This window comes from Prionailurus bengalensis, chromosome A2 (genome assembly GCF_016509475.1).
Source record: "Prionailurus bengalensis isolate Pbe53 chromosome A2, Fcat_Pben_1.1_paternal_pri, whole genome shotgun sequence".
NCBI lineage: Eukaryota > Metazoa > Chordata > Mammalia > Carnivora > Felidae > Prionailurus > Prionailurus bengalensis.
The window spans coordinates 40,132,878-40,155,569 of NC_057348.1; the positions used below are offsets into that span (position 1 = coordinate 40,132,878).

General features: G+C 33.9%; 1 protein-coding gene across 2 annotated transcripts in view; it reads left to right on the top strand.

Moving 5' to 3' along the window:
- The window catches only part of PPP4R2 (protein phosphatase 4 regulatory subunit 2), a 50,926-nt gene extending 29,761 nt beyond the window's left edge, over positions 1 to 21,165 (top strand). For both annotated transcript variants that reach the window (XM_043587942.1, XM_043587941.1), the window contains 7 exons: positions 5,196 to 5,366; positions 14,580 to 14,673; positions 16,485 to 16,522; positions 17,404 to 17,478; positions 17,714 to 17,857; positions 18,830 to 19,119; positions 19,374 to 21,165. In XM_043587942.1, coding sequence (XP_043443877.1) covers positions 5,196 to 5,366; positions 14,580 to 14,673; positions 16,485 to 16,522; positions 17,404 to 17,478; positions 17,714 to 17,857; positions 18,830 to 19,119; positions 19,374 to 19,693 — 1,132 coding nt within the window. In that variant the 3' untranslated portion in view covers positions 19,694 to 21,165. The remainder of the gene's footprint in view (positions 1 to 5,195; positions 5,367 to 14,579; positions 14,674 to 16,484; positions 16,523 to 17,403; positions 17,479 to 17,713; positions 17,858 to 18,829; positions 19,120 to 19,373) is intronic.
- The last annotated feature ends 1,527 nt before the right edge of the window (positions 21,166 to 22,692 follow it).

Below are 22,692 nucleotides of genomic sequence, written 5' to 3' on the forward strand. Positions count from 1 at the left end.
GAAAAGGGAAGGTTCTCTTGAACTAGTAATTTGTATTTTAAAGTTCTTAAAAATCTTGTCATTTTGTGTAAGCAGTTCACAATGTACTCTTATTTTTGCCATGTGTTTTTGCTCATGTGATTGAATATTCAGATTAAATTTACTTAGTTTTGCTCTCTCCTGTCATGCAAAAATTCTGACACTTTGTCACCTGACTTAAATAGCTGCCTTTTGAAGATTGTTTTATAAGCCTGTCACCTTGTGTGATTGATCAGCCTCCTTAATTTTTTTGTTTTTATTCATTCTTCCCATATTCCCTTTTGATATTTCCAAATGGTGTAATATTTGGTATCCCTTGGTGGTAATAGGCCTCTCCTGTGCTGTCTTGTGTTAGCTTCCCACACATTGTGTGGCAACCAGTGAGGCTGAGTAGGAGTGATCTTAATAGAATTTGGAACTGTAAGAGGCAGCAAATTAAAAGTTGGTGGTCACTGGTCACTAAAATGTTTTAGGACCAGCTGAGCAAATAAGAGATGGCTTTTCTGCCCTTGAGCCTCTAAAAAATACCTTTAACTCGAGAATTGTGAGGGAAACATGTTTGTTTTGGAATAGACTTGTAAGTTCCTATAGAGGAAAAAAGTGTGTGATGTTTTATTGAGGGATATCTTCATTAGTGATGTGAGTTGTGCCTTTCTAGAAGAGAAACTGCATAAAGAGAAAAATGGAAAGATAAGAAAAGAAAATGAAGGGAGATGAGGTTACTTTAAAAAGAGTAATTTCAGTAAATTCTTGAGTTAATCTTAGCAAAGTAGATTAAATTGTATTTTATTCTTTGGAAATTTTTTATGTGGAGGAATTGATTCTAAAGTTGAAATGTGTTTCGTGAGCATCTGTTTAGAACAATTTTATTTTCACTTGAAAAATAAGGTGTTTTTGTTGTTCATTTCTAGTTTCTACTCAACCAGTGAGTACATTCTGAATAAAAAAATTTTTTTTGTTGCCAGATTCTTTTTTTTTTTTTTTTAATTTTTTTTTCAACGTTTATTTATTTTTGGGACAGAGAGAGACAGAGCATGAACGGGGGAGGGGCAGAGAGAGAGGGAGACACAGAATCGGAAACAGGCTCCAGGCTCTGAGCCATCAGCCCAGAGCCTGACATGGGGCTCGAACTCAGGGACCGTGAGATCGTGACCTGGCTGAAGTCGGACGCTCAACCGACTGCACCACCCAGGCGCCCCTGTTGCCAGATTCTTAATTGATTTGATCATGGCCTGTTTTTTGTGGTCAAATTATATAATATTCAGGGAAGCATTTTCTGTTTTTGTTTTTTTAATTTTTTTTTAACGTTTATTTATTTTTGAGACAGAGAGAGACAGAGCATGAACGGGGGAGGGTCAGAGAGAGAGGGAGACACAGAATCGGAAACAGGCTCCAGGCTCTGAGCAGTCGGCACAGAGCCCGACGCAGGGCTCGAACCCACATACCGCGAGATCGTGACCTGAGCCGAAGTCAGACGCTTAACCGACTGAGCCACCCAGGCGCCCCGTGTTTTTGTTTTTAATCATGTAGTTGTAGTGAAACAAAAAGTTGCATCTTTCAACATTCTGCAGAAGTGGTTTTTCATCTTTATATGGTGTAGTAACTTCTGAATTGCATCTCTTGGATCTAATTCTTAAAATACAGTATTTACAAAATTTAGATTATGGGACTTATTCTTGGCTGGTAAGTTAATATGATATTTTTTGAAGATCCCCATAGTTTGATTGTGTGGGCTGTATCTTTTCCGTTAATGTGTGTGGCTGTTTTTTGGGGTTTGTGTTTGTGGGTTTTTTGGGTTTTTTTGTTTTTGTTTTTTAAATCTTGGGTGGATTGACAAGTGGTTAATGGAAAGATGGGAAAAACTCCTGTGTGTATAGAAATCCTAATTCATAAAGTGGATTATTACTTAGTGGCTTTATTAAAACTATAAAAAATTTTAATTTAAGAAATAAAAAGCATAAGTGTTCTCTTTCAGTAATCTTCCTTGGTGTGTTTTAGTTGAATGCCTCTGGGGAGCCTAGTGAAATTTAGAGATAAATTGTAGTGACCACTGGCAATTGTATGTTAATCAGAAATTAATATAAGGCATGTCAAAAATTATAATATGCTGCCTCTGCTCGTTAAACCTTGAATTCCCCTTCCCAAAATAGACCAGGGAATGGAAGAAAGGTGATCGTGCAAATAGCTTTTGTTAATCATCCTCAACAAAATTTTTTAGTATCAATGCCATTTATATACCATGTAATTTAACTCATTTAATAGAATGGAATTGTCAGGTCACGTGTTAACTCTGTGTTTAACTTTTTGAGGTACTGCCAAACTATTTTCCCACAGTGGCTATAGCATTTTGCATTCCCTCCAACAATGTATAGATTTCCAATTTCCTTACATCCTCCCCAACACTTGTTATTGTCCATCTGTTTTCATTATACACCCCTTAGTGGATGTGAAATAGTGTCTTGTGGTTTTGATTTGTGTTTCCCTAATGGATAATAATGTTAAGCATCTTTTAACATGTTTTTTGGCCATTTATCTTCTTTGGAGAAATGCCTATTTGGGTCTTTTGTTCATTTTCTAACACTTCTGGTGTAAAATATACATAAAAATTTTAGTATTTTAAGTGTATAATTTGGTGACTTTAAATACATTCAGAGCTTGTGCCACCATCTTCATTATCCGTGTCCAAGCCTTTTTTGTCTTGCCAAACTGACACCCTGTTCCCATGTAACAGTAACACCTCACCCTTCCCTTCCCCCAGCTCTTGGCTAATGTCTTTCTGCTCCTTGCCTCTTTGAATTCATTTTAGATCCCTCATATAAGTGAAACCATAAAATTTGTTGTTTTGTGTCTGTCTGACTTCATGTAGCATATTATGTTCAAGATTAATCAAAGTTGTAGCGTGTGCCAGAATTTCCTTCTAGTTTTAAGTCCTAATAATATGCCATTGTTTGTATATATACCACATTTTGTTTATCCATTCTTCTGTTGACTGATGGTAGTTTCTACCTTTTGGCTATTGTGAGTATTACTGCTTTGTGAGTTGGTGTACAAACATCTTTTGGGTATCTACTCAGAAATGGAATAACTGATCATCCAATAATTCTTTGATTTTTTTTTTTTTGAGAAATCACCGTCCTGTGCCACAGTGGCTGCATCATTTTGCATGCCCACCAGCCAGTGCACAAGGTTTCCAGTTTCTCTACATCTTCAGCAGAGATACTTGTTATTTTCTATTTCTGTTTTTGTTTTTGTTTTTTTGGAATGCAGTCACCCTAATGGATGTGAAGTTCTGTCTCATGGTTTTGATGTATGTTATCGTAATGATTAGTGATGTTGAGCATCTTTCCATGTGCTTATGGGTCATTGGTATATCTTTGGAGAAATATCTACTCAAATACTTCACCCATTTTTTTCACTGGATTGTGGCCCATTCCCTGCTGAGTTGTAGGAGTTGTTTTTACCTCCTGGATAGTAATAATACCTCATGGGGGAGATTATTTGCAAGTATTTTCTTCCATGTTGTGGGTTGCATTTTCACTTTTGTTGATAGTGTCCTTTGAGACACAAAAAGGTTTTGATTTTGATGTAGTGTAATTTTTTTTTTTTTTTTTTTTTTTTTTTTTTTGCTGTCACATAATATTGTTGACGTCAACAGTGACTGATTTTGAAATGTCTTGGGAACGTATACAAAACCTCAGCTCACACTGAAAGGCGTTTTCTAGAATTTTCATTTTTTGTTTTGAAGTTCACATTTTATTGTTGACCACAAATATTTTAGTTCTTTCTCTTCAAGTCATTCATTTTTGAGAAAATGTCCACCACATTCTCTTGTTCTGAAATAGCCTTATTTGACAGTCCTTTCAAGCAAAAGTGGCCTTCTATGATAGCAGCTAGTTCCACTGGCAACAGTATTCAGCTGTTGTTCCTTGACGTGTCTGTAGTATTTTCCTATGCAGCAGAAGTTTTTTTACATATACTTTTCATTTTGTTACTCAGAATATTAGAAAGATATGTATTCAAAGGTTGAGAATTAATAAAATGAGTATTTTTTTTGTTTTATTAAACATTAAGTGAAAGGGTTTTTGTTTTACTGTGAATTTGGTGGTGAAGATGATGATGACTACTAGTAGATACAAGTTTTGTACTGTTACCTTGATTTGTGCTAAAGTATCTTCATTTTCCCACTGCTCTTTTTGCACCACCAAGACAAATGTTAACACAGTAAAAACAAAAACAAAAAAAAGTTTGGCCTCTTCAACTATACTTTGAGAATAGCTGTCCTGGTTTTTAGGATTGTGGATGGAAGGGAAAGGTGATCGCAGATTAGCATCCCCCTTATTTTGCTTAAGATTGATCTGCTGCCACTAATGGTTTTACTTTCTGTGTGGGGAATTGGTTCACATTCCTGATTTTTGGATCTCCTGGAATTTAGACTATTTAGGCAGGTAGCATCCCAATTTTTTTTTTTTTATATTAGTGGGAAAATGTGAGAGGACAGGAATAAAAATATATTTATATTAGTAAATGAATACATATTAAAAGCACATAAAGAAATTATGTATTTTTACTTTGTAGATACATATTGTATAGAACCTGTAATATATATACTTTGTTAAAAGACATAAGATTCTGAAAATACTAGCTGAAAGTTAAAGGAGAAATTGAAGTTTATTTTGCTGTTTAACATAGATAAAAGACAAGAAGCTTAGAGTATAGAGTCATTTTGACTTCTTTATTTAAAATTACAAATGTGAACTTGCTCTAATTTCTAATAACCTATTTAAGATGGGACAGTAACACCTCCCTGGTTAGGTTTGTTATGAGCAATAGAGTCAAAACAAAACTGTTTTAAAATGCTAGAAATGAGACATAGCACACAGTAGCCTTTCAGCCTGAGGTAGTTCTTTTTAAAGCTTTTTATTAGAGATTTGGGTGTCGTTTGGGTCAGGAGTGGGGAGAATTGGACATAACTAGTTTGGAGCTTCTGAGTCAAATTCATCAGATGCAGTCCTGGTATATGTTACTGAAAAAGATACTCTCACTGCTACTTATTCAGGTCTTCATTTTGTTACCATTCGTGTCATGATAAATTCTGTGTTTGTGGTTTGTGTTGAAGAATTATAAAGCTACATGATGCTGTTTTTTTTTTTTGTTTTGTTTTGTTTTTTTGCTTATAGGATTCAGTGGTCCCAATTTAAAGGCTATTTTATTTTCAAACTGGAGAAAGTGATGGATGATTTTCGAACTTCAGCTCCTGAACCAAGAGGTCCTCCCAACCCTAATGTCGAATATATTCCCTTTGATGAAATGAAGGAAAGAATACTGAAAATTGTCACTGGATTTAATGGGTATGCACTTAATACTATTTTAAAGGTTTACTTTTTAGCAGAACATTATGGATTTTTATTTACGCTTTGTTCATTGATTATCCATTAAATAAGTTCTGTGTCTTTGGTGACATTTAGTAGTTACTGATTTTTAGCTTACAAGTATTTAAAATAATTACAGCATTTTAATGTATTTAATTTGTTTAACTTGAACTACCTTTATGGGTATCATTGGCATTTGAACTTTAAATGGGTATGACAGTGAAAACATTGAGGAAATATGTTAGTTTTTGCTTTCCATTTTATATGTGATACTATAAGTCATTATACTTTATCTAGAACCTGTATATCATAAATGACACCTTTTTGAAAATGAAAAATAACAATTTATGTACATATTCCCCTTGGAACTTTTTACTTAAAAATTTTTTTTTGGAGTTCCCCTTTTACTCCCAAGTAACAAGTAACTGTTCTTAGCCCTTTGTAAAACATTGCATTGAAAAGATACACTGCACTAAAATAAAACTACTATTTTAAAAAATGTTGCTGCATGTCATATTCTGTGTCATTTTAATATTTTTCTTTTTAGGACTTTGTATTGGGGTTCCTTTTGAAGGGAAGAAGTATTTGTGAAGTTGACTTGTTCAGTATTTACATTGGCAATAGCAGCTTGGAGTGTGGGTTGGCAATACCAAATTTAATGAACTGTGGATATGTTAACTGAATTCATATTTGGGGTAGGGAGTTTCATTTGTAAGTATTTTTAGGTAGCATAAACAGTCTCATTTTTTCCCTTCAGATATTTAAACACATGGATTTGCACCAAGATAGTGTAATTCAGTTAATTCTTTATATGTTATGTTTTTGTGCCTTTGAGTTTTGCTTAAAATAACACATCCTTCGGCTTTGGTTTGAGATAAGTCACTAAAATACTTCCTTGGGGGTAGAATTTATGGCTGTATGTTTGAACTGCCTTTGTGGGTTTGGGGTGGGAGGGAGACATATTTTGACTTTGTACCCTGTTGTACTTTTGTACTGTACTGAAAATTACTGATCTGTATTCATTAATTTCTTTTTTAATAATAGTATATTTTAAATGCTCATACCAAAGAAAGTCACATGCTGTATATTAGAAGTATGTTGCATAAGATTTATTCTTGATCTGAGTTACTCACGGTAAGAATGCTTTTTGGGGATATTTATAAATAGTGTATAGGTAGATAGTATTTACATGTTATGGTAACTTTTATTTTAGTAAGTTATGGCTACCATTTAAAAATAAGAGTTAAGGTAAAACAAGTGATACCACATATACTACTGCATTGTTAATGTGAAGCTAATTTACTTTTGATTCTCAATTAGTAATACCATTTTTATTTCTTTCAAATTAAAATGGACTGGATAGGTAGGTTATTAAATAAATCTAAATATTTATAATCTCTTAGTCTATAAAATAGGTAATTGACTTACTTCTGAAAATGATTTGAGCAATCATTTAAATACCTAAGTATACTTAAGATGTAATTGCTTTTAAAACATTTTTCATCCTTGAACTGTAAGTATTTTGAGCTTACATTGTTTTAATTTGATGTTTCAGAATAGTAGTTATGAATCCTTTTCCCTAATCAGGCAGGATCCAAGTCTTACTAATTAGTGGTAAATAATTTTCAGTTTTTACTTAAGCTTTTTTGTCTATATTATCATATATTGGCATATTGAAATGTGTTTATGGTTTTTCTCAATTTTATTTTCATGCTTTGAATACATACAAATGCTGTTTTAAAAATTTTGCTATGAATGGTGGCTAAAATTGCACTTTGGTCTTTTTCAGCCAGATTGAGGATTTGTCATTTCTGGTATATCTTTTTGCTATTATAATAGGTCATCTTTTAAGTAACAAAAATGATACTTGGTCATGGTTTCAAAAAGATCCTCAGGTGTCATAGGAGTAGTCCATAAAAAAAAAAAAAAGTAGGATCATGTCATGCTATTTGTATTTTCCTTTCTAAGAGCTTTGATATCACTGTTTCAGTGCATTTATAGTTGTCTATGTATTTGAAATAACTGCATTATTTTTTATTATACAAGCGAGTTAAAATTCATTTGCCTTATTTCCATTGGTGGTGGGTGTTTTTGACTTCTACAGGTAGTGCTTGTAGTGAGCATCTGTATACATACCTTCTTGTGTTGATGAATGTCACACATTGAATGTATATGTAGATTGTTGCTTTTTCTTTTGATTTATAGAAATGGAATTGATAGGTCAGAGTGTATGCATACCTAAATTTTTACTGATCCTGCCAATTAACCTCATAAAATGTGTTAATTTGTCATTCCATGTGTGAGAAAGTGCAGATACTGTAATTATTCACTAGTTTGTGTGTGTATATGCATAGGTTTGTGTGTCTTTGACTGCAAGTGAAATTGAACATCTTATTAAGTGTTTATTGGCTCTTATAAATTGTTGTTTCATACCCTTGTTTTTCTTACTTTGAGGCGATTTTCTCACTGGTAAGTTTTTGTTTTGGTTTTGCTTTTCATGAGTAAAAGCTCTGTTGTAAATGCTTCATAGTATTTAGCTATAAAATAGAGTATCTGTTTTCCAAAATTATTTCACTATATTGTCAGCACTTAAATTTTCCCTCTTTGAAGTGGTAATTGTCGATTGACTTGTTGGCTTGATTTCTTGAACTGTAAGGGGTTACAGACACAGGGTTAAGTGTCTTCCAAACAAGGCCTAGAACTTGTCAGTGCCTGAACATAGTAGGTTTTCAAACAAGTAATGAATAAATGGATGAAAAGAACAAAAGCATGCTTCTATATTTATATTTTGTTTCTGGTAGTTCATTCCTATAATAGTACACAGGGACTTCAAGGGGTAGAAAGAATGTAATTTACATTTCTGGTAGTTTTAAAAAAGATAGTTATATGTCCTCTAAATGACTGAAGTGGAAGAATAATGAATACAAATTAACTGTGTGTGTTTGCTTCTCCTTTGTCAATGGTGTTAGATCTAAGGCCTTTCTAAAATAAGCAGTGAGTTTCAGTTAATTATGGGTAGTTGACTAATATAGTATGGCTATGTATTTATGAGCATGTCTGGAAGAAATACATAACCATTTGATGCCTAAAAACTTTTAATTGTTCTATCATCTGTAAGGCAGGTACAGTCAGTTACAACGGAGGAGTGCTTTTCAACTTTTGACATGATAGTCTTTCTGAATATTGAATTTGTTCTCTAAAGTTACTTTAACATACATGACTGACCAGATTTTTCTTAGTCCTAAAAACTTCACACTAATTCTTTTACGTGTGGGTTGCATACATACAGATATCTCTTGTAAGTTTCTGCACTTGAGTGTGTGCGTCTTCATACCTTTTTTAAAGGTCGTATATGAGATTTTTATACTCTTCTATCTGCATCATAGATGTAAAACTCCTGTTTTGATTTTGTATTGTTGCTTTACAGTTAGCTTGAGATTACTCAGGGATGAGAAGATGGGTTCTAGTCTTTTGTTACTTTGTTCTCTTACTTTGACCTGTTGGTTGCTGAATTTTCTTCTCTAGTTAGGGAAAAAAAAAAGTTTTTGCGTTTTTTTTTTTTGTGTTGAGCATATTAAATCTTGTAGCTCTGTTTATTTTCTTTGATCTCTTTCACTTAGCATAACTAGTTGAGAATTGAAATTATTTAGTAACCTACTCTCCTTGCTCTACCACCACTTTGTCTTGTCCTTTGGTAATAACGTTTGATTTGATGTCTAATAAAATGTTTTAAATCGAAAGGTAGGATATAGCAGAACTCTTCATTTTTTCTTGACATTTTCTATTTGATAAAAGTACAGTGACAAATCAGCCTGCTGTAGGCACTGTAAAAGATGATTTAACTTGATTAAAAGTGTTGACAGTTGCTACGGACTTAGTTTGGGATGGGGAATGGTGCAGATACTAGTTTAGGATTACTCAGCATTATTTTAAGAGGCTAATTCTTCGTTTTCTTAATTGTTTGTACTTATAATTTTACATTGATGTTTTCAGTATCAGGATTTCTAACGTTGGATTTGAGATAGGAAATATATACCTAATAATGTTTATGTGTATATTTATACAAATATTAAAGCCTGAGTACAGGTAGAGTATCTTGCTTTCTGTAAAAAGGTAATGTCACGTGGTATTTCTGACTTTTGTAGGACCTAAGAGTAAACCAAACAACCCGTTTAGCCTTTGATAAATTAAGATATATTTAAGTTAGTTTTTATCTAAATAGTTCAGGTCAGATTTAAGTAATTCTGTTAACTGAATGTAGCCATTAATAGAAAATAAAAGACAGTAAAAAAACCACATCTTTATGCATAAAGTAAAAGCGAGCTGGCTCTTTTAGCATTTTTCATAATAGGGTGTCTGATTTTATGGTTATCACTTAGTTTTTTTACTTGAATGGCCTGTGTTATATTTTATATTCCTTTATCTTCTTCATGAGGAAAGTTTATTGTATTACAAGAGTAAGATACTAAGTTATCTGATGCTTATCTTAGATCCTGAATAAAATGTGCATTTTATTTTTCTGAATGCATTCTTTCCAACTGAATACCTTGGTATGCATTCAGAATATTTGTACATCTTAGTGATAAAAACATTTAAACAGACTAAGATAAGTTTTAATCAAACTATAATCTCAGGTTAAAATATAAGGTAGGAAATTCTTCCTTTAGGTGTTGGCTTTATTGTGTAAAATTTCTTTCTTTTAAAACTAACATTGAATTGCTAATTTTCGCTTAGATGTTTTTCTCATGTACAGACCCTTTCCTGATACTTGAATTCTCACAGCTTTCAGGTCTGTAGGACTTGATACTTTTTTTTTTTTTAAATTCAGTGAATGGGAACAGATTGCAGTCAAATTAAGATATACTCTGTAGCTAATATAAAATGTGTGATCCTCTTTAATCAGGGTTAGTTGCTCTCCTTGGAATTAAAAGGAATATTTTTAAAGACAGATAAACTTTTGATTTTGTTCCTCTGTAGTTGGTCTTTGGAGTGTTTGTGCTTTCTAGTCTCTATTAATTATTGAAAGGGATCAGGATGATGATGGAACCTAAGATTTGATGAACACCTTATAAAATATTTTAGGCATTGTTAAGTGGTTTATATACATTATGTTATGTTACATTTTTTGTGTGTGTGTGTGTGTGTATACACACACTTGGAAATGGTCTCCCAGTGGGCTATCAAATATGCTTTTTTTACTACACTATATAATTTTGTACATCAAAAGTAGACTGGTTGACAGTGTTCTCTAGTGTTTCTGAGTAATGCCATTTTGAAAGAACCTATCACTCTTGGATCTTTAATGTGGTTTTGTTTTAAGTTTTGCTGGATTTTGTAGACACCTTTTTTTTTTTTTACAGTGGAAAATGCTAGCTAATCATGTTCTTTTTAAAAGTCCCCCCCCCCCCCAGTTCCTTATGTATTCTTTGTTTTTATCTTTGGTGGGTAAATAAGGTAATACATTGCAGAGTAAACTGAATACATATTTATTTCAAATTACCCCAAAGATTTTTTTTTTTTTGAAAAATTTTTTAATGTTTATTTTCGAGACAGGCAGAGTGAGCGGGAGACGGAGGCAGAATCTGAAGTGGGCTCCAGGCTCTGAGCTGTCAGCACAGAGCCCTACGTGGAGCTTGAACTCAGGAACAGTGACATCATGACCTGAGCTGAAGTCTGATGCTTAACCAGCTGAGCCACGCTGGCACTCCCTGCCTCTCAAAGATTTTTCTGCTAAATTTTATATTTTACAGTATATTGTTCCATTGAATATCCTTACCCCATTTCCCCAAATTTAGGGATTCTGGTTTAGGTTTTTCATTGTGTGCATTTTTGCTTTTTTCTTCTTAGCACAGGGGTCTTAAGTTAGTGATTTTTATTGGTATATGTGCTGCCGAAGCGAGCATGTTTAGTGATTTTTATTGGAAAAAAACTTTACTTACAGGAGCTAGAATAAATGGTTTTGTTTGATATGTCTCAAGAGTAACAGAAGAGGGATGCCGGCTTAGTCAGTTAAGCATCTGGCTCTTGATTTCACCGCTGGTCTTGATGTCAGGGTCATGAATTCAAGTCCCGCACTGGTCTCCGTGTTGGGCATGAGCCCTACTTAAGAAAACACATAACCGAAGGCAAGCTTTTTGTTAACAGTTTTTGTAGCAAACATTCATTTTGGATTTGTCTGGTTTATTCTTAGGCCTCTTTTTTAAAGACCTAACTCAGATGAAGTGTTCCCAGGTTCATGCTTGCTTCCTTGGCATACAGCTTATCCTGATAGCATTGTGTACAATTTTATTAGCATTTAGTGTAATAACTTATATGCTCTGCTACTGAGTAAATATTTCTAGCTTATATTTACTTAAAAAGTACAACTGTCGGGGCGCCTGGGTGGCGCAGTCGGTTAAGCGTCCGACTTCAGCCAGGTCACGATCTCACGGTCCGTGAGTTCGAGCCCCGCGTCAGGCTCTGGGTTGATGGCTCAGAGCCTGGAGCCTGTTTCCGATTCTGTGTCTCCCTCTCTCTCTGCCCCTCCCCCATTCATGCTCTGTCTCTCTCTGTCCCAAAAATAAATAAACGTTGAAAAAAAAAATTTAAAAAAAAAAAAAAGTACAACTGTGTGTAAAGAGACCTTCTTTGGAGTTATCAAGATTATATTAATGTTTCCAGTGCATACTTTTATTTACAAGTAATATTTATATTTTAGCCTGTTCAGGTAAGGAGTAGGGGTGTTATATGACATTTTAGTGCCATCTGTTGGACACTTGGTAAAATAACTCTTAAAGCTCCAGAAGGTGCCTAAGAAGTAAACTCATTTTATCACAGGCTATTATTGCAAACATGGTTATGCAGCTATAATACACTCCCCCCCCCCCGCCCCCAAAGTAGTAGTATTTACCAACATATGCAGTGTTGTTAATTGGCTACACTTTTACTTACCTTCCTAAAGAAAATAGGCAAAACATTTAGGGTAAACATTGTTAACAGCTTAAAGATATTTATGTTTTAAAGCTATTTCTTTTTTTTTTCCATTAAAAAAAAAAAGTTTATTTATGAGAGAGAAAGTGTGAGTGGGGGAAGGAGAGAGAGCATCCCAAGCAGGCTCAGTCTCAGGAACCCGAGATTATGACTTGAGCCAAAATCACGAGTTGGATGCTTAACCACCCGAGCCACCCAAGTGCCCATAAAGCTATTTTTAATTTAAGAGAATATACTGGTTTTGGTTCTTGAAAGAAATGTAGTCGGAGGAAAAGATAGCTAGATATAACATCTATTTAAGTAGTTGTCAGTTAAGTATTGTTTAACTGTTCTTAACTTTGGGTGCTATTTGCTTCTTTTTAATAACTTACCCACTCAGTTATAGTGTCACTAGAATAGCATAGGTGGACTGTGTTCAAGGTTTGGGAAGTAATGAACTTGAAGAGGGGCTGACGTACAGAGATACTATTAATATTCAGAAATCCCTGATGGTAATGCATTTCAGATATATATGTGTACAGATAACTTACATATTGAACCTAATATGTAGGAGGAGATCCTGCCCTTAAGCTTTCAGTTAAATCTGAGGAAAGACAAATTGTAAATTTATGTTGTTTATTATATATGTAGCTTGGGAGATGTTTTTTTTTTAATTGTTTAAATGTAGTTAACAGTTTTGTGTATTAGCTATATGTAGGTTTTCAGTTGTGTTGTCTTTATAGAAATGAATAAAACACATGTGTAAGCTTACTGTCTTGTTTCTAGTAACGTTGTTGATGTGACTTGTTTCCTTTTTCCATTTTAAAGATTCTTAATTTGGACTGTAGACTCCATTCTGACTGTATTTTCAAAAGGAAGAAATGGTCTTTCTCAGAAATCAAAGGCATTTCCTTTAGCATTCATGATTACATCAGAGAAGTTCTGTAATTTCTAGCTCCTTCTGAGTATTTGCGACATCAGCCACACACATCTTTTAGTTCGTGCTCAGTCTTTTGTTGGCAGAATGATAGCTTTCTCAGTTTTAGGTTTTGATGCTACTTGAGAGAAGATTGAGTCTTGGCTTCTTATATGTAAAATGTTTTCATATGAATAAATGTATATTTTTTCAAAATAGGTTCTAAGTCTTATATTGACTTTTTATAAGAACATAAGGGTAGTATTGATGCTAAAAATAAGAGAACCAAATATAGTTTGTCAATTTAGACAATTAACAAAATTTTAAGTATGTTTGGAATAGTGGAAAGGGAAGACAAGGGATTTCAGGTTAGAGATACTGGCTTTGAGTCCTGGCACTGTTACTCACTCACTGCTTTCCCTTGTTGGGGAGAGTACTGTGTCAAAATGCCTATACTCAATAAAGAACTTTGTGAATGTTAAGTCTTAATTTGAGGTTTTGTAATTGTTTTTAAGGAGAATAAGTAGGTTTGAATGGCAAATACTGAAGTCTGAAGTTTATGTTTGTACTTTTTAGCTGTTTGTCCTAATGCTTTTATGTTTGCTGTTCACACTGTAATTCTAAGGAATGCTAATAGTATGTGAGATGAATTTTTTTACATTTATATAATGATACTAGTCCAACGTATATCAGTTTTGTATTTGGTATGATCAAGTGAAAATGTGATTGTGGTTGAAGTATTTGGTAAAGTTAATAGGGCACTTATCAAAATAATGATGGTGTTTGTATTTTATGTCTGATGAAACACACATTGTATATAAAACTGTAATTATGGAGCGGGACCTTATTTATAATACTTTTTTATTGAATCATTTGCTTTGTTCCATCCGATAACAAAACATTTACATTTTTTGGGGGGGGGGGACACTGTACAGAAATCTTTGTGTGCAAAGGAATGCTTGAGGAAAAGTTTCTGTATTTAATAAACTGTAACTTGATTATTACTGGTGTTGCCTCTCTTGTAAACTTAAAATATAATTATATTCAGAATGTTAAAATTTTTTTCTCAGTTAGTTTTGAAACTTTCAAAAATGTCTTTCTTTTTTTAATTACTTTTTAAGGCAAGGGATTTTCTTACTAAAAAGACAGGTGTACTTATTGTCTTGCTTATTTTTAAGTCACTCATCTATTCATCTTCCTATTGTAACATTTTCTTTTGTCACTTAATACCAGATGACTAGGTAAATCTTTAAATAGCAAGATTAATGATGTTCCTGATTCTCTTAATAATTAATGATCTCAAACTATAAAATCATATTCTTTTGCAGTATCCCTTTTACTATTCAGCGACTATGTGAGTTGCTAACAGATCCAAGGAGAAACTATACAGGAACAGACAAATTTCTCAGAGGAGTAGAAAAGGTATTTATTTTATTTTTGGAATTATATTAAACTTAGCCTAATGTATTTCAGAAGAGAGTATTGAGTAAGTGCTGTCATAGGCATCTTTTCTTCGGATAGGCTTCCTGAAATCTACCTAAAGTTTTTCCAAGTTGTTTTCCTAATTTGGGAAAAACTAAGTTTTGGAGAGAGATTTAATAGGAGGGGCATAGAGGGAGGGCTTGTGATCACTTAAGTTTGGGGAAAGCACCTTACTGTCTTTTCAGAGTTCATGGTATGCATTCACATTAAAGGCTCTGCAAAATTCTAGCATTGATATTTTAACTTCAGTTGTGTTTTGCACACTTGTTTACCCATGGAATTCATTTCTTTATTTCTGGCTTTCAGAGGTGCACAACTTTGGAAAATCTGATGCAAAAATTTAAGTTAGATATTGAGAAAGATGTAGATCAGACTTACGAATGAGGAAAGCATTGGGTTTTTTTGTGGGTAGGAGTTGTTAGTTATAAGAGAAGGGTATTTTGGACAAAGGAAACAGTGTGATAAACAAAGACATCAAGGTGTTTGAGGAAATGAAAAGTAGGAAATTGACTTGTCTGGAGTAAAGAACCAGTGAAGAAACCCTATGAGAACCAAGATTGGACCAGTGGGTTTATAATTCCCTGTGATTGATCCTAAAACATAGTTCAGTGTTCATAGTTAATTCAGATTCAATTTATTTTACCCTTGGAGCAGGAATCCAAAACCATTTCTTAGTGATTTACAATAGATCTTAAGGCCTTACTGGATTAATGTATTTTGTTGCAGCTTCCATGCCCTCAATTTAATAAGATTCCTGAAGGGCAGGAAACTGAGATGATTCGTCAGTACTTATTTTCAGCCTATGGACTTTTAGCAATTAGATTTTGGCTATCTTTGGGTGAAGAGGCAGTTGTAGCAGTTGTACCAGGGGTGGCCCTCTCACCAAATCAGGGCTACAGTGTTTGATTTGGGTGACCATAGACTAGTTATATAACCCAAGTCTCAGTTTCTCATCTGTAAAGTATGGATAATAACAGGGTTCTGGAGGGGATCAAATGTAAAGTGCTTACTCTGGCTCAATACACATTTAATGAATATTGACTATTAATAAGTTTCGTATTACCAGGAAGATTATACTCTTAAAAAGTTCTTAGGCTCTTTTTTGGTATATGATGCTACTACACATCAGGCTTCTGATTGGGTACTGCTCTATAAGGAAATTCATTATACTTGGCCTAAGTATTTGAATCTCTAAATATCTTGGAGTGATTTCAATATAATGTAAGAGTGTGGCTCCACTGTATGATTGATAGATATACTGTCAGGACTCCAAAGTAGCTAGAGTAGAGTTAAAATAATACTGGCAGAAAAAGCAAATGGTTTAGTAGGTTATATTAGATTTAGTCTGGGGATGCCTGGGTGAGTCAGTTGATTAAGCGTCCAGCTCTTGATTTTGGCTCAGGTTATGATCTCATGGTTTGTGGATTCATGGGATCCAGCTTTGCATCAGGCTCTGTGCTGGCAGCACGGAGGCTACTTGAGATTTTCTCCATCTCTCTCTGCCCCTCTCCCACTCACATGCACATACGTGCTCTCTCACAATAAATAAATATTAAAAAAATAGTCTGTTATTGTTTCAGTTTCTCTTGTTTGATTAATCTTTTCTAACCATTTATTTCCTTGTATTAGTAAAATTGGAATAGATAGGCACTTAATCTGTCAGGGGGATTCTGAGAAATTAAAAACAAATGATTAAACTTTATGTTGTAGTGCTTTCCCTCACATTAAAGCAAGAACTTTTGTTATTACAGAATGTGATGGTTGTTAGCTGTGTATACCCTTCTTCAGAGTAAGTATATATAGATTTTTGCATTTCTGTATATTCTAATAATTGTATCATTTCTATTAGTCTTTAAAATAGGTTATATTTACTTTAGATGGAATGAAGCTTGATAACATTTATAAATACTTGTGAACCTACTACCCAGTCCCCCAAGTAGAATATTACCAATGACATTACCTCTATGTTTTTCTGATAAAGAGATGTGGATTAAAGTGATTTGATAATTTACTGTAATCTTTACATTTGTGGATTTGTCTACTGTCAGGGTGCTCAGAACCCTGAGATCCCATTCTAGATATCTTACCATGGTGTTTGTAGGGCAAAACTCCTAGGTTTGGGATAGCTACTTGATGAGTTTCCTCTTCATAATGGAAAAGTATTTCCAGTTGTCAAGATTTATATAACAAATTAATGTATCAGTTTAAGACATAGTCTTTGGCACTATTGATCCTTTGTTTTGAGTGGATGTCCTGGGAATTCCAGCAGTTAAGCCCTGTCCTTGGCTTCTACCCACTGGATGCCTGTAGGGTCCTTCTCCTTCCTCAAAGAATGTCTTCAGACATTGTCGGAAGTCTCCTGGGGCTGTGGGCTGGAGGAAGGAGAGCTGCGAGAATGATGTTGCCTCCTGTTGAGAAACACTGGGTTTATAAAACGTCTGTGATTCCATAGGCAGTAACAGTGAGTTTGTTTTTAGAACTCTCACAAGAATAAACCTGTGGGAAATGAGATATTAAGGTAATCCCATAATTAGGTTGTTTCTCACAGAAGTCTTTCTGTTTGGTTCTGTGACCATGAGATCCTACTTAAAAGATGTTTTAGGTCCATGGCTCTTACCAAAATTAAAGAACTAAATGATCTGTAACGGTGTTTTTTTAATTTTCTCCTAGGAAAAACAATTCCAATAGTTTAAATCGAATGAATGGTGTTATGTTTCCTGGAAATTCACCAAGTTACACTGAACGGTGAGGTTATTGATTTTAATATCCAGAGAGATTGCATGTTCCTAATTTTGAGCAGCAGGTTCAGTATACTTTGTTACAAATTGGGCATTTTGTGGAAGATACAGGATAAATTAATTTGGTAACCCAAAATCTAAAAGTCAAAGTTAAATACTTCTGTGATGTGTATATATAAGCAAACTTTGGGAGGGCGACCTCTTACAAAAATGAGAAAATGATTTCATTTATCTTACCATAGGTCTAATATAAATGGGCCTGGAACACCCAGGCCGCTTAATCGACCAAAGGTTTCTTTGTCAGTCCCCATGACAACAAATGGCTTGCCTGAGAGCGCAGACAGCAAAGAGTCAAACTTACAGCAAAATGAGGACAAAAATCACAGGTTTGTATGTGATTTATATTTTAAAACAAACATGTTTTCAAAAAAGGTTGACGTTTATTGATTGTTTTCAGCACTCATTATTTCCTATTTACTGTTGTTTTGAGGAACACAGAAAGGTTTTAGTGTGTTTTATAGGAGCAGTCTGTGGCTTCTGGAAGTTTCCAGTATTAGTACATGATGAAGATGATCATAGAAAAGGCTGAAAACAGCTAATTTGGGGAGATCCTATTTATAGTAGGGTCTTAAGAAAGTAAAATGGTCATGATATATTTTTTAATTTTTTTATTTTTTAAACTTTTTTTTAATTTTTTTTTTCAACATTTATTTATTTTTGGGACAGAGAGAGACAGAGCATGAATGGGGGAGGGGCAGAGAGAGAGGGAGACACAGAGTCGGAAACAGGCTCCAGGCTCTGAGTCATCAGCCCAGAGCCCGACGCGGGGCTCGAACTCACGGACCGCGAGATCGTGACCTGGCTGAAGTCGGACGCTTAACCGACTTGCGCCACCCAGGCGCCCCGGTCATGATATTTTTTATTTCTTGTTTTTGCAAGTAACCTGAAATGTTGAAATTTAGTGAGTTATTTCTCATTATAGATTATTAAAGGAAACCTTTGGTTTATATCCCATTTCACATTTTCTGCAACACATTAAGGGAAAGCAGACAAAACAAGTGAGCAATCTTAGTGAGTATATCCGTCTGGAGGACTTGTAGTTATGTTACGGGAAGCCATTTACTGCAGAATTGAACAGAAATGTCATGCAGCTTGTTGACTGGTTCTAGTGGGAAATACCCGTTAAACAGTTGAGGTTCCCTCGAAATTATTGTGTTGTGTTTCTCTTTGCCCAGATGGTACAGTTTAACTTTGACAGTGAAATACAGTTTTAAAAATTACTAGACCTTAAAAATGAGATGAGAATGTGGAAGATGAAGAAAATCTTACTAATGGCATTTTAAAAAAAACATTTACAGTGACTCTGTGACCGCTGAATCCGAAGGTTCCTCAGTGAGCCCTATAAAAAATAAACACCCAGATGAAGATTCTGTGGAGGCTGAGGGGCATGAGGTAAAAAGACTCAGGTTTGACAAAGAAAGTGAAGTCAGAGAGACAGCCAGCCAAACATCTTCCAGTGAAATTTCTTCGGTTATGGTAGAAGAAACAGAAACATCGTCGTCATCTCAGGATAAAGACAAGGAAAGTAGTTGTACCAGACAGCACTGTACAGAAGAGGATGAAGAAGAGGATGAAGAGGAAGAAGAAGGTATTTAGAGACCGTCTGTAAAAGGGTGGAGTAAGGAGATCCTCAAATTCTTGTACTTCATTTTTGCGTGAAAGAATTTAACGTAATGGAACTCCTTATAATGCTGATGTTGGGCTTTTCTGCCACCTGTATGTAGTTGCTGCTGAGTTTCAGGGGATAGGATTTGAACTGTAGAATATCAGAATTCATGAAACTTAACTGTGGAGGTATTTTGAAAATAAAATTTAACTACAACAACATTTGCTTATTTTTAGAGTCTTTTATGACATCAAGAGAAATGATTCCAGAAAGAAAAAATCAAGAAAAAGAATCTGATGATGCCTTAACTGTGAATGAAGAGACTTCTGAGGAAAATAATCAAATGGAGGAATCTGATCTGACTCAAGCTGAGAAAGATTTACATTCTGAAGGTAGTGAAAATACAGGCCCTGTAAGTAGTGGTTCTGATTGCCATGAGACAGAAGAATTAGTAGGATCCAATTCCAGTAAAACTGGAGAGATTCTCTCAGAATCATCTATGGAAAACGACGAAGAAGCCACAGAAGTCACAGATGAACCAATGGAACAAGACTAACTATCTAGAAACATGTAGATGCAGTATTTTACATACAGTTCTGGTTTTACACTGTATAAAACTTTTATGTAATAAAATGGACCTCTAGTTTTTACAAGAGAAGCAGGTTGTAAAATAAAGTACTTTATGGGATAAATCCTGAAAGAGTTGTACATGTAAGAACTGTGAATATCAGCTCCTCTGGGTCCTGCTTACCGCTGACTTTTTTTTTCAGTCTGGTCAAATCAGTGGTTTGTGTATAGATTTTTTTTTTTTTTTGAATTAAAGTTTTTAAACTGGAAGGTAATAATTATAATTTTGAAAACCTTTTGGAGATGATCACATTTAGTTTATACATATGCAAGAAGTCTTTTTGTCTTGTCTCTTTCTGACAGCTCTAGCAGTTTTCATATTTTGGTCATAGTTTCAACATTTTAACATGTGAATTATAGGGTTTCATGCTGGTTTCCAGATTTTATTGTTTGACTATGTACAATGGAACTTTAAGTCATATATACATATATATATATATATATATATACATATATATATATACACATATATATATATTATTCTAAGGGGGGAAATGTTATATTTTTCTGTTTCTATAAGAGATGAATACAGTGGATACTTTTTCTATTGGTAATGATTGAGTTCACCTCTTTCAGAAGACAGTTTCAGTTTCTCTTCTGAGTAATTCAAATAAAATCTGGCCCTTGTGAAACCCTGGAAATAAGTCTGTTGAAATACCAGGTTAAACACATTCCAAGAGATCTGTTCAAACTAAAATTCTTTTGTATACTTCTGAGGTGCCTGAGAAAAAGACTTCACTATTTATGAGAAAATATGCTTTATCTTGGAAACTGTGTTCAAACATTAGCTTACTATTTTGTAGAATGAATGCTGACATGAGACCATCTCAGAAGAACCCGGCAGGTTCCTTGACCTTTTGCTTGCTTTTCTGAACATTGTGAATATTACACATTTCTTTCTAAATTATTCTAGAGTATGCAAATGTCATTGGTGTGAAACCCCACTGTACTGGAAGAATTAATATATTACTATAGTAATGTACTGGAGCTAAATGGCTGAAGCTTTAGGGGTGCATAGAAACCACCATAATTTGTATGACATTTTGAAGTGAATTAAATATTTTTGAACATGCTTCTTCGACAGCCAGTGTTATATTTTTCAGATTAACACAAAGCACAATGATTACTCTAAACTCAATATTTTCAAATTCACATATTTAAAGTCATGCAAGCTGCAACTTCCCTGTCAAAATTACTGGCTGCCAAATTTATACCTGTTTCTTCAGCTGTACCTTTTGATATTTAGAATTTTTAAATTTCTGTAAAGTAGATTTTGTAGAATGTAATGTGTTCACTGCCTTTGTGAAGCGGTATATAATTGTATAATTTCTGTGTGTAAACTGAATGCTTGGGCTTTCAATACAGTATTCATATAAAGCAATAAATATTAATGTTATGAAATATTCGAGTACATTTTTATCAAAATACAAAAGAATCCCTTTTTTAGTTTCAGATATCTGAATTACACAAATGAACTTAGAAAACTGATGCAAACAGTTTCTGACACTGTATCATAATCTTTGGGGTGATGTGGGTGGCAATTACAACTTTTGCATTTTGACTACTTAAATTGCTATAATTACCAAATTGGGCTCCGTTTATGTTTATAGGGTAATATACTACTGACTGACTTGACTGTCAGGTTCACAGCAGCTAGATATATTTATGAATATGTCTAATAGTTGACATAAAAACTACATATTGATTTACTGCGTCCAGGAGGGGAGAAAAAAAATCACACATTGTAAATTTTTAGAAAATTTTTTGCAAAAATGTTAAAATGAAGCAAATTTTAAATGTGACATTCATTTGTAGTGACTTATTATTTTGTTGAGGGATATTTTGCCAATGAGAACAGATTTTAAACATTTTAAGTTTAGAAATTTTAAACTTTTCTTTAGAATATTTATGAAATTATTGTCAATAAACCTATTCTTTAAGATCCTGTGACCTTTGATATTTTTTGTTTTAATTGTGCCATGGACCATTTGTAAACAAATCAGTTTACTTTTGTTGGTTATAAGTAGAAGATTTAGCAACATGATTTTAAGGTCTGTGGTTTTATTTGTAAACTTGCAATTGCTATTTTTGCAAGGGCAAATGTATTTCTTTATTAAATAAAGTACAATAATGGTGAATGTACCAAAATGCCATCATTTAACTCTATGAGAGATCTGCATTTTAATCTATAGTTTAATAGTTTTAATATTTATTAGATATTCATATGTTGATCATAGATCAAACTTGTTGCTGTTTATACAGATAATTGTAGAATGCTCATGGGATATATTCTTTAGGATAGGTGGAATACTTCTGTAGTTAAACTGGGAAACCTTGTTCAGCTGGTTTAAGATATTGATGCCCATTTGGAAGTAGATTTCCGCAAGTATGCATAGGTGCACTTACACAGACTTTGCTTTAATGAAAATACGAGTTTTAATAGTAACTGATTGAGATGTGAATCTTTTAAAGGGTAATTTTAGGCACATTTTCTTAACACATCAGCAAAGTCATTAAAAGATCTAAATGAAGCATCAAGACCTCAGTGATTAAAAATAATTATTTTCTTTTTTTGGCCTTGAGCAGATTGTTTACCTGTTAGAATCTAGACTCTGAACCCAACATGTGAAAAGGACTTTCAGTGCTGATGAGGATACAGAGTGTATATGTACGATGTTTTTAGCACTTTCCCCTTTTAAAAAAGTGAAAACATTAATTATCCTAGTACATTTTTGAAAATACATCTTTTCAGGTCTGAAAATGTAGCAGAACAGAGATGAGTAGTGGAAAATGTCCTATTTTAAATGTTGATTATTAAATAAGTTTAATCCAGTTAGGGTTTATTGTAACTACACCTTTCACACGTGTGCACAGAGAGCAGTGGGATTCCCCATCAGGGGGCTGTCACCCTTTGGCTTGGGAAGACGT